The 13195-nt window shown below is 39.3% G+C and overlaps 1 protein-coding gene across 1 annotated transcript in view; it reads left to right on the forward strand.

Moving 5' to 3' along the window:
* Positions 1-13195, forward strand: part of ADAM32 (ADAM metallopeptidase domain 32) — a 190698-nt gene that overhangs the window by 58205 nt on the left and 119298 nt on the right. The window contains exon 12 of the mRNA XM_041751039.1: positions 4198-4334. Within this exon, the coding sequence (XP_041606973.1) occupies positions 4198-4334 (137 nt within the window). The remainder of the gene's footprint in view (positions 1-4197; positions 4335-13195) is intronic.

Here is a 13195-nt window from a genome sequence, read left to right on the forward strand (position 1 = left end):
TTAGTGGCTGTCAGTGCTTCCTGGATCTGGTTGTATTTCTATCCCGAGGTTAGTGAAATTTGCAGCCATTATTTATCTAAATAAGTGTTCTGCTCTTTTCTCTCTCTTTTTTCTTTTTAGGGTCCCTATAGTGAGAATATTAGTATGCTTGATGTACCAAAGATCCCTTAAAATATTCTTTTTGTTTTTTATTGTTTTACTTTTTTGCTGTTCAGCTTGGGTACTTTTTTTTTTTTTTTTTTAAGATTTTATTTATTTATTTGAGAGAGAGTAAGAGAGAGCACAGAAGAAGAGAGAGAGGGAGAAGTAGACTCCCTGCTGAGTAGAGAGCTCAATGCAGGGCTCGATCCCAGGACACCAAGATTATGACCTGCACTGAAGGCAGATGCTTAGCTGACTGAGCCACCCAAGCACTCCAGCTTGGGCACTTTCTATTACTCTGTCTTCCCAATCATTAATTCATCTTCTGCATTCTCTCATATGTTGTTGATTCTCTCTAGTATATTTTTTCATTTTAGTTATTCTATTCTTCGAGTCTATTTTTTTTTAAGATTTTATTTATTAATTCATGAGAGACACAGAGAGAGAGAGAAAGAGAGAGAGAGGCAGAGACACAGGCAGAGGGAGAAGCAGGCTCCATGCAGAGAGCCCAATGTGGGACTCAATCCTGGGGCCCCAGGATCAAGCCCTGGGCTGAAGGCGGTGCTAAACTGCTGAGCCACCTGGGCTGCCCAGGTCTATTGTTTTTTTTAAAAAAATATTTTCTGTCTCTTTATTGAAGTTCTCACTGAGTTCATCCTCTCTTTTTTCCAGTTCAGTGAGCATGTTTTTGACCATTTCTTTTATCTCTTTATCAGGTAGGTTTCTTATCTCTGTTTTGTTTAGCTTTTTTTCCCAAGGTTTTTGCCTTATTTAGTTTGGAGCATCTTCCTCTGTTGCTTCATTTTGTTTGTCTTTCATGTTTGTTTCTATGAATTAAATAGAATAGCCATTTCTCTTAGACTTGAAGAAACAGCCTTTTATAGGAACATCCTTATGTGGACTGTGTGTGCCTGATGGCTTTGGTTGGCTTGGGGATCTGTAATGGGTGTGGGCTGAAAGTCCTGGGCACTCCACACCACAGCTGCCCTGATGGGATGGCTGGAGCTGAAGTGGGCACTGGCCAGGGTCTGGGGCTCTCTGTGTCTTTGCCTGGAGTACCTCAGGATACTTTGCACATATATCACCTTGATGAGATGGCTGATGCTATTGTTATTGTCGACACTATCCAAGGATATCCCTGTGTGTGCCACAATGGGGCCACGCTGTGAGGCTTTTCTGGGGGGCCTTCTGGGTCTGGTGTGGGTCAGGACTCCAGGGCCTACTGAGGCACTGGGGGCTAAGGTGCCCTGACCCTGCTTTTATCTGTACTATCAAGGTGGAGAAGGAATATAAGCAATAATACCCTCCTTCCCCTTTGGCCCTAGAAAGTGTTCCACAGCTTCCTGGCCACATGATAGAATTCTAGGTCTGGTTCCTTTGTATTTTAGTTGCTCTTTAAATTGCAAATTTGGAATGTGAGAATCAGCTGGCTTTGTGGTCTTTTTTCTTTAAGGTTTAAAAAATTTATTCATGAGAGTCACACAGAGAGAAGCAGAGACACAGGCAAAGGGAGAAATAGGCTCCCTGTGGGGAGCCCAATGTGGGACTTGATCCCAGAACCCTAGGATCACTACCTGAGCCAAAGGCATATACTCAACCACTGAGCCACCCAGGTGTCCTGGCTTTGTGTTCTTGACTCAAGCTGACCCGTACCACAAGTTGTATGGTTAAATGGTGCCCTTGGTTTTGCTCTGTGGATGATCACCTCTGCCTGCCATTTTCTCTGTTCAAGTGATGCTAGGCTTCACAGCTTTCAGATGTACCAGGTAAGCTTTCTGTTCAGTTAGGGCCAGGAGCTATACTCAGTGGTCAGTAGGGCTGAGAATTAGATCCCATTCCCCAGCAGGGCAGGAGAGCCATTTCTAAGCAGCCTCTCAGTTGTTTGCAGTTAAGCTGTCTGGTTTGAAAGGGTCAGGAGCTACATGCTGCCATGGATGGGGTTTGAATCAGCTTCTCTGTCTGGGCAGAAGGCTTTTTGTGGTCTTAACTTAAGCTGGCATGTACCCCAAGTTCCATGGCTGAAAGGTGCCATTGCTTTTGCTTTGTGGACAATAGCCATGCCTACCATACTCTCCACTTGAATATTGCTGGACTATGCAGTTTCTAAGTGTTATGACCTGGCTTTTGATCGGGTGGGTCCAGAAGCTACACTCAGCATTGGACAGGGTTATGACTTAGCTCTCTGCCTGGGTAGGTGTGGGGACAGTGGTCTTTGATGTGCGAATCAGTGTCTGAATCTGATGTCTGAATCTGTCTTTATGACCTGAATTAGGAAGACCTGTTGTTCATTGAGTTCCCTGGGCAGAGTACATCACTTTCTTAGCTCTACAAATGGGCAAAACTGCTGGTTGGGACTACTTTTTGGGTGCTGCAGGTGGCAACTTGGTCTGCCAAGATTTAAGTGCTGGTTGTTGCAAGCCTTTCCACCTTTCTCCATCACAGATTTCTCATGGTCAAGCCATGTAACATCCTCTGTGCTCCTTGTGAGGGCCTACCAGACTGAGGATTCCCAAGAAGTCACCTAAAATGCTCGGGGAGCTGGATGTCCACACTGGAATCTTCATTTCCCACTCGAAGCACTGTAGACTCTGGAAAGATCTCCTAATATGGCACTATATCAGCATTGGGGAAGGACAGTGTAGTCAGTGTGTAGCTACCCTACCCTACCCCTCTTACCCTTCTGATGTGGTCTGTTTTGTTTTCTGTAGTGCAGAGAGTGCTTTAAGCTCACCTCCTTATTCTAAGATCTTCACGGTAGTTTCTTGTCCAAGAAAAGTTGTTAGTTGTTCTTGTTGTGAAGGGGAGGGAAATTGGGAATGACCTATGATGCCATCTTGTTAACATCACTACTGTTGTAATTCTTAATATGGACCTGGAGGCCATAAGGGTTAGTGACATAAATGACCTAGGTATTGTTATCAAAACTTTATTTTTAGTTTTTATTTATTTTTGTTAACTTTTTTTTTAATGTAGGGGCTCTCTCATATTATTTATAGGGAGGATTCTTATGCTGAAAGGGAAATCCAGGTATATCACTCCAATTTTTCCCTTCCCAAATTTCAGATTCTAACGCCTTCCCTATTAAATCTGGTAGATTTGAGAATTTAGTTGTTAAGAGAGAGAATTAAGAATTAAGTTCTGCAGTCCTGCAGTCCTTATGCTTTGTGCATGGTCCTCAGCCATGTCAATCTAACCACTATAGGAGATGAGGAATTACTACAGTGCTGCTGCAGAGGCTTAATGACTGCCTATTTGCATTCTCAGTTGCTTATTCACAGCTTTCTCTTTATATTTCTCATAAAGTATATCCTCTAGTTCTGCCATAAAAATCCACTTGAACCCCAAATTTTTATTAGAGCATGTCATTATAGCAGTGAAGTGCCTTGATCTTCCTTATAATCTGTCCTCACCCGTACCTTACTCTGTGCCAGATTTTATGGTAACTGGAAAAATCATGATGTTATTGCATATTATGAATTACCAGTGTCACATTTCTCCTTGGCAAGGATGTTATCTCTGCACTTGTTAAAATATGTGAGCAGCATAATACAAGAATGCTATCTTGAGAGTCTTTCTGTTGTTTCTCCTAATATGAGTTACTGAGTCATGGAGAATCCTGATAGGAAGCTGATTGCACTTTTAAACTGAGTAATTTGGTTACATGGCCACTTTGTGTGCTGGCAAGCAGAGTATCATATGAACTATTCTAAATGAATACAAGAGCTATCATAAGAAATTAGGTGAATTGAAGATCATGGTCCATATAGCCAAAAAATATAATGAGAAAGAGCTCTTTTATATAGTTTTGGTAGCTACTTAAGAATTATGTTAGATATTCCATTGTTAAATCATGATAAAGCTTGGCACAGACTCACTTTGCTTATATCTCAATAAAATTTCATAAGAACTTCAGCATCTTTTCTGTCCAAGGAACTGTATTTTCTATTCTTAAGTATTTGGTAAAATAATAAATGTATTCAAAATTAGAAAATTATTACTTTTTTTTACCTTTAAATGACTTGTCTTTCATCTGAATTCTTGTTTTTGTTAATGTAGTACCCCAAGGAGATAACTTTGGAGGCATTTTCCATTATTGTCACGCAGTTGCTTGGGCTCAGCCTGGGAATATCATATGATGACACAAAGAAATGTCACTGTTCAGGAGCCATCTGTATAATGAATCCAGAAGCTATGTAAGTTTATTTAAAAGTAGGATTTATTGGTTATGTTTATTTTGTTTTAAATATTTGAAGTGCAAAACAGTGTTTACTTATAACATCAATTACCCATAAGTGGACTAAGTACTTACAAAATATAAACATGAAATTTTAAGTCTAAGAGAGTTGAAGGAGGTATATCATTAAGAACAGTGGAGGAAGAATACCTAGGTGCATTCAGTGGTTGGGTATCTGCCTTTGGCTGAGGGCATGATCCTGGGGTCTGGGATTGAGTCTCGGTTTGGGCTCCTTCCGGGGAGCCTACTCTTCCTTCTGCCTAAGTCTCTGCCTCTCTGTGTCTCTCATGAATTAATAAATCTTTTTTTTAAAAAAAGAACAGTCAAGGATAACAAATCCACTTTCAAAGATATATTAGCAAGGGAATGATACAGTGTATTTTATGAAATCTCATAGTGAGGATTGTTAAAAATATGTCAGAATAAGGTGGAAGAATGGATAAAAGAATAAGACCCATCTATATGCTGCCTGTAACAAGCTCACCTCAGACAGAAAAACACACACAAAATGAAAGTGAAAGTTTGTAGAAAGATATTATATGCAAATGGAAGCAAAAAGAATCTAGAGTAGCAATAGCTATATCAGACACATAGACTACTTTTTTAAAGGCAAGAAATGTATTTATTACAGGGAATATCAGAAATTTGTTGAACTTCATTACAAAAAAATTGTTTTTAATATTTTGAATGATTTTTTTGTTCCATTTAAAAATTTTTTTTAGGTAGTTAACAGACACTGCAATATTGATTTCTGGAGTAGAGATCAGTGATACATCATGTATATACAACACCCTGTGCTCATCATAACAAGTGCCCTCCTTAATACCCATCACCCATCTAACCCATTCCCCACCTACCTCCCTCCATCACCCCTTAGTTTGTCTTCATTGTTAAGAGTCTCTTATAGCTTCTTTCCCTCTCTCCTTTTTTCTTTTCCCCTTTCCCATATGTTCATCTGTTTTTTTGCTAAATTCAACATATGAGTGAGATCATAGGGTATTTGTCTTTCTTCTGACTGACTTATTTCACTTAGCATAAAGTACTCCAGCTCCATCTGTGTCATTGGAAGTGGCTAGATTACATTATTTTCAATAGTTGAGTAACATTTCATTGCATATATATATATATATTGCATATATATATATTTTGCATATATATATTCCATTGCATATATATATTCCATTGCATTATTTTTGATAGCTGAGTAATATTCCATTGCATATATATATATATATATATTGTGTATACATATATTCCATTGCATATAGATGTATACCACATCTTATCTATTCATTGGTTGATGGACATTTGGGCTCTCTCCATAGTTTGGCTATTTTTTTTTTAAAGATTTTTAAAGTTTATTCATTTGAGAGAGAGAGAGAGAGAGGCATGAGCAGGAGGAGGTGTTGGAGGGAGAGAGAAAATCAGATTCCCTGCTGTGCAAGGAGCCTGATGTAGGCTCAATCCCAGAACCCTGAAATCGACCGAGCAGAAGGCAAGACACATAACTGATTAAGGATTAAGCTATCCAGGTGCCCCTAGTTTGGCTATTGTAAATAATGTCATGTTGCTGTAAACATCAAGGTGAGTATCCCTTTGAATCACTATTTTTATATCCTTTGGATAAATACCTAGAAGTACAATTTTTGGATCATAGGGGAGTTCTATTTTTAACATTTTGAGGAGTCTCTGTACTGTTTTCCAGAGTGGCTGCAGCTGTACCAGTTTGCATTCCCACCAACAGTGTAAGAGGGTTCCCCTTTCTTCACATCCTCACCAACATCTGTTGTTTCTTGTGTTATTAATTTTAGCCATACTGACAGGTGTGAGATGGTATCTCATCATGGTTTTGATTTATATTTCCACGAGGATGAGTGGTGTTAAGCATTGTTTGTTTTTATCTGTTATCCATCTGTAGGTCTTTTTTGGAGAAATGTCTGTTGATGTCTTCTGCCCATTTCTTAATTGTGTTGTTTCTTGAGTGTTGAGTTTGGTAAGTTCTTTATAGATTTTGGATACTAACCCTTCATCAGATATGTCATTTGCAAATATCTTCTCCCATTCTACATGCTGCCTTTTAATTTTATTGATGTCTCCTTTGCAGTGTAAAGCTTTTTACCTTGTTGAAGTCTCAATAGTTCATTTTTGCTTTTATTTCCTTGCCTATGGTGATGCGTCTAGAAAGAAGTTGCTATAGCTAAAGTCAAAGACATTTCTGCCTGTGTTCTCCTCTAGGGTTATCCTGGTTTCCTGTTGCCTATTATGGGCTTTCATTTATTTTGAATTTATTTTTGTGTATGCCATAAGAAAGTGGTCCAGTTTCATTCGTCTGCATGTGGCTGTCCAGGTATCCCAGCGGCATTTGTTGAAGAGGCTGTCATTTTTTCCATTGGATATTCTTTCCTTTTTGTCAAAGATTAGTTGACCATATAGTTTTGAGTCCATTTTTGGGTTCTCTATTCTGTTCCATTCATCATGTGTCTGTTTTTGTGCCAGTGCCATACTGTCTTGATGATCACAGCATTGTAATACTGCTTAGTGCCCAAAATTGTGATGCCTTTAGTTTTTATTTTCTTTTTCAACATTACTTTGGCTATTCAGGATCTTTTCTGGTTTTGTAGAAATTTTAGAATTTTTGTTCTATTTCTGTGAAAAATGCTAGTGTTATTTTGATAGGGATTGCATTGAATGTGTAGATTGCTTTGGATAGCATAAACATTTTAACAATATTTGTTCTTCCAATCCCTGATCATGGAATGTTTTTCCATTTCTTTGTGTCTGCTTTAATTTCTTTCATACGTGTTCTGTAGTTTTCAGAGAATGAATCTTTTACCTCTTTGGTTAGATTTATTCTTAAGTATCTTATGGTTTTTGGTGCAATTGTGAACGGGATTGATTCCTTGATTTCTCTTTCTGCTGCTTCATTATTGGTATATAGAAATGGAGCAGACTTCTGTATATTGACTTTATATCCTGTGACTTTGCTGAATTCCTGTATCAGGTCTAGCAATTTTTTGTTGGAGTCTTTTGGACTCATGTTGTCTGCATAGAGTAAAAGTTTTCTTCTTGTTTGTTGATTTGGATGCCTTTATTTCTTTTTGTTTGATTGCTGAAGCTAGGACTTCTAGTACTATGTTGAACAATGGTGGTGAGAGTGGACAACCCTGTGTTGTTATTGACCTTAGGGGAAATGCTCTTAGTTTTACCCATTGAGGATGATATTAGCTGTGGGTTTTTGTACATGGCTTTAATAATGTTAAGGTATGTTTCTTTTATTTCTACTTTGTTGAGGGTTTTTATTAAGAAACAATGCTGTATTTTGTCAAATGCATTTATTAAGAGGATCATATGGTTCTTACTCTTTATTTTATTAATGTGGTGTATTAACATTGATGGATTTGTGAATGATGAGCCACCCTTGAAGCCCTTGAAAAAATCTCATGTAGTTGTGGTGAATAATCTTTTTAATGTACTGTGGAATTTGATTTGCTAGTATTTTATTGAGAATTTTTGCATCCTTGTTAAAAATTAGGGACATTCATCTGTAATTCTCCTTTTTAGTAGTGTCTTTCTCTGGTTTTGGTATCAAGGTAATGCTGGCCTCATAGGATAAGTTTTGAAGTTTTCCTTCCATCTCTTTTTTTGGTGAACAGTTTCAGAAGAATAGGTATTAATTCTTCTTTAAATGTTTGGTAGAATTCCCCTGGGAAGCCATCTGGCCCTGGACTCCTGTTTGTTGGTAGATTTTTGATTATTGATTCAATTTCCTTGCTGGTCATGAGTCTGTTCAGGTTTTCTATTTCTTCTTGTTTCAGTTTTGATAGTTGATATGTTTCTAGGAATTTACCCATTTCTTCCTGATTGCCTGTTTTGTTGGCATATAATTGCTGATAATATTCTCTTATAATCCTTTTTATTTCTGTGGTATTGATTGTGATCTTTCCTCTTTCATTCATGATTTTATTTACTTGGGTCCTTTCTCTTTTCTTTTTGATAAGCCTGGCTGGGGTTTATCGAGCTTGTTAATTCTTTCAGAGAACCAGCTCCTGGTTTTGTTGATCTGTTCTGTTTTTTTTTTCCCTATATCATTTATTTCTGCTCTAATCTTTATTATTTCCCCTCTCCTGCTGAATTGAGGCTTCATTTTCTGATTCTTTTCTAAGTCCTGTAGGTGAAAAGTTAGGTTGTGTATTTGAGCCTTTTCTTGTTGCTTCTTGAGGATGGCCTATATTGTTATATACTCCCCCTTAGGACCACGTTGTTACATCCCAGAGGCTTTAGACTCTCATGTTTTTATTTTTATTTGTTTCCATGTATTTTTTAAATACTTCTTTAATTTCCTGGACCCATTCATTCTTTAGTAGGATTTTCTTTAACCTCCATGTACTTGTGGTCCTTCTAAATTTTTTCTTGTAGTTGACTTCAGATTTCATAGCTTTGTGGCCTGAAAATGTGCATGGTATGATTTCAGTCTTTTTGTACTGGTTGAGGCCTGACTTGTGGCCCAGGATGTGATCCATTCTAGAGAATATTCCATGTGCACTCGAAAAGAATACGTATTCTGCTGCTTTAGGATGAAGTTCTCTGAAAAAATCTGTTAAGTTCATCTGGTTCAGTGAGTCATTTAAAGACCTTGTTTCCAATTCTTCCCTTAGATCTTGATCTTTAAATTATCTGTGCATTGCTGTGAGTGGGGTGTTAAAGTCCCCCAGTCATATTGTATTATTATCAGTGAGTTTTTTTAAGTTTTTATTAATTGAATTATATATTTGGCTGCTCCCAAATTGGAGGCATAAATATTTACAATTGTTAGATCTTCTTGTTGTATAACCCCTTTATTATTATATAGTGCCCTTCTTCATGTCTTATTACAGTCTGTGGTTTAAAATCTAGTTTGAAAAAAATAAAAATAAAATCTAGTTTGTCTGATATAAAGATGGGTATTCTAGCTTTCTTTGATGTCCATTAGCATGATAAATGGTTTCCCACCTCCTCATTTTCAATCTGGAGGTGTTTTGAGGTCTAAAATGAGTCTCTTGTAAGCAGGTTATCAATGGTTTTTTTTAAAAAAAAATCCATTCTGATACCTTATGTGTTTTATTTGGAACATTTAGTCCTTTACATTCAGAGTAATTGTTGAAAGATGTGGATTTAGTGGTATTATATTACCTGTAAAGTCACTATTCCTTTCTATTTTCTCTGTTCCTTCTAGACTTTGTTACTTTTGGTCTCTTTTTCCTGTTCAAAGGGTCTCCTGTAATATTTTTTGGAGAGCTGGTTTAGTGGTCACAAACAAAGAACTATGAGCCTGATTCCAAAGAAAGAAAAGAAGAAGGGGAAGGGGGGGAAGGAATAAGAAAAAGGAAAAATAAAACCAAACCCACAGCCTGGTCCTATTTCAGCCAGAATTGAAGGGGATGCTTTGAAGCACTGTAGGATCAGTAGAATTGGTCCATGTGGTGTCCTGTGTTGCTCTTCTGGGGCAGAGGCCTGCTGTGCTGGCTCAGTCAGTCCTGTCCCAGTGAAAATGTATTTGCCAAGCACAGGGGGGCAAGTTTTGCTGTAAGTGGCTTCTACTTCCACTGGGGGCTGCTGAATTGCTCTCTGAAGTGCAACTGTGTTGGTGGGGAAGGTGAAATGGTGCTACCCTACTTTCTCATACCCGGAAATGATATTTCACACATCCCATTATTCAGGAAACCCTCACAGAAAAGTGAGGGTCATTAGTCCACCTGGCAAAACAACTTTCCTGTGTTTTATTTTTGGCATTCAGCTGGGATTCAAAACTCCAAATCTTAAAGGAGCCAGCATTACACGGATCTGCTCCTTTCTTCAAATTAGAGCCTCACTGTACTCTGATTAGTGCCTTTTGTCCCTGAAAAAACAGTCCCACATTTGCACGATGCACAGAATTTGTGGTTTGGCACCAGGAAAAGCAGAGACCAGGTTATCTACCCTCTGCATGTGCCTTTGTCCCCTGCAGATGAAAGGCTGTTTGCTGGCATCTGTGGGACAGGCAATATACCCTTTTCCAAATGTGCTCCAGAAAGGGGAACAATCTCTCCCAAAGCGACCTAGGAAACCCCTAAACCACTTTGTGTACTCTCTGGCCAGCACCCTCCTTCTCCCCCTGAAGCATATGCCATAGTTCTGCTCTGGCAAAAGTCACACACTTTCAAAACCAGAGAGACTGAGCTCCACATACTGTTTGCAAAAACTCTACTACCCTCTGTTCCCCTGGCCCCCTAGCCTGTGGTCTGTGAAGTTTTCTTCTTGTGTGAAACCCAAGGCCACACTCTCTTAACTCCTCCTCTCTCTCTTGCCTTGGAAAGGGTTCCCTTGCCTTTGTGGCAAGGCAATTTTTCTCTCCCTCAATTCACTTCCATGCACCTCACAGCTGCCAGCTGTCTCCTTCCAGCTGTTGAGATCCTTTTTCCAATCCTCAGATCAATTTTCTGGGTGTTCTAAGTGATCTGACCTCATACAGCTCTGTTTGAGGAACAAGGAAAGTCCAGGGTCCCCCTATTTCTCTACCGCCTTAACTCCTCCTGGCTTTCTTTTGATGTCCATTAGCATGATGGATGGTTCTCCATCTCCCATTTTCAATCTGCTGATGTCTTTAGGTCTAAAATGAGTCTCCTGTAGGGAGCATATAGTTGGATCTTTGGGGTTTTTTGTTTTTGTTTGGTTTGTGTGTGTGTGTGTGTGTGTGTGTGTGTGTGTGTTTTAATCCATTCTTTTAATCAAGTCTTTTGACTTGAGCATTTAGTCCATTTGCATTCAGAGTGATTATTGAAAGATGTGAGTTTAGTGCCATTGTGTTACCTATAGAGTTGGTGTTTCTGGTGATGTTCTTTGGTCCTTTCTAGTCTTTGTTGCTTACGGTCTTTTTTCCCCATTCAAAGTGTCCCCTTTCATATTTCTTGCAGGGATGGTTTAGTGGTCATGAACTCCTTTAGTTTTTGTTTGTCTGGGAAATTCTATATCCCTCCTTTTACTCTAATGACAGCCTTGCTGGATAAAGTACTCTTGGCTGCACATGTTTCCCAATCAACACATTGAATATATCCTGATACTCTCTAGTTCAGAAATCTTATTTATATCTGGATTAATATATCTGACCATAAGTTCTACTTCCTGTTCTTTCTTTTGGGGTGAATTTTGTCATTTTGTCCAGAAGAGAAAAGTAGGAAAAGAAAAAAAAAAACCCAAAACAACACAAAAAATTATTTCTTAGGTATGCTTTGGTCTACTTGTTAAAAAAAGCTCGATCCAAAAATAAATAAATAAACAAAAATATAAAAATACAAAATACATATGAAAGAATTTAAAAACAATAAAAAATAAAAGAGGAATTAAAAATGAAAAAAAAAATAAAAAGGAAGCTAGATCCTATTTCCCTTAGAGCTGAAGCTCTGTAGCACTCTATGATCAGTAGACTTGGTGATTGCAAAGTGTGTTGGTTTTCTGGGGAGGAGCCTGTTGCCGGGGTTCTCAGGTGGACTTGCCCTAGTGGGAATGCCTCTCCAGAGTGTGTGTGTGTGTGTGTGTGTGTATAGCTCTGGCCTCCACTAGGTGGCTCTGTTTTGCTCTCTGAAGGCTTTCAGAGCTCATGGACAGAATGAAAATGGCTGCCCCTGCCCCAGTCTCTAGCCCCAGTGCTGAGATTCCATGCTCCCTACTCTTTAGGAAGCCCTCACAGAAGAACAATCAGCCTTGTGTGCTTGGCTTCCCTCAGATCCCTGCCTTCACCCTGCCTGTGTCTGAGCTATTTTATCTCTGGTGTGTGACTGGGTTTCAAAGCTCCAAATTTTAGGGACTCCTCTGGTGTGGACCTGCACTCATCCTCTGGGGAGGCATGCTTGCTGCAGCAGTTCAGAGTTTATGGCAACTCGGAGCAGAGAGTGGGCACCTAGGCTCGCTGCCCTCTGCCAGAGACCCTGCTCCTATGCCTGAAAATAGTGTAGCACACCCATGCCACCTGTTCTTATAACCCAGGGAATGAATCCTTAGACCACGCTGTCCACTCCTGGGTTTCTGCCCTACTTCTCCGTCTAAGCACCTTTAAGCCAGGCACAACTTTGGAAATGGTAAACATCTCAAATTTCAGATTTTGTGCTCTACTGCTTATAATTTTTTGTAGTAGTTCCTGCAAGCAGGACTATCTCCCCTCTGCAGTACCCACAATTATTATCTTCCCCCACATCAACTCTCTGTACCTCCTATCTTCCAAAGGTGGTTGCTTTTCTACTTGTAGACTTGCAGTTTTGTTCTGTCAGACCTCAGATTTATTTCTTGGTGTTCTGAATTTGATAATTTAGCTGTGTTTGAGGGATGAGGCAAGCTTAGGGACCCCTACTCCTCTGCCATCTTAACTCCTGCCCTCAGGTTTATGTAGTGTTCTACATTTTTCTATTTGTGCGAAGATGTCACACGATTGCAGGGTTCTTATCTCATGGAGTTGAAGAATGAATCTTGCAGACACAAAAGGGTGAAGTGAACTGAAAGTTTATTAAGAGAACAGAAAGGAAAGAAAAAGCTCTCTAGACTCAGAAGGATCCTGAATGGGTTGCCATTGAGGACTTTTAGTGGGTCTTTTATTGAGAACTGATTGGGGAGCTTTTGGCCTTGAGATCCTTGTGCCATCTTGGTTTGTCACCTTATCTCTTGTGCAGCTCTGTGTCAGCATTACCACCTGTCAGGAATAGTCCCAGAGCCTGAGAAGGGGAGTCAGAGGCCTCCTATCTATTTCCAAACCCCTTCCCTATTCATGGGACAGGACCTGTGGGCAGAAACAGCCATATTGGGATTGTGAGGAGT

The sequence above is a fragment of the Vulpes lagopus genome, chromosome 4 (assembly GCF_018345385.1).
Source record: "Vulpes lagopus strain Blue_001 chromosome 4, ASM1834538v1, whole genome shotgun sequence".
NCBI lineage: Eukaryota > Metazoa > Chordata > Mammalia > Carnivora > Canidae > Vulpes > Vulpes lagopus.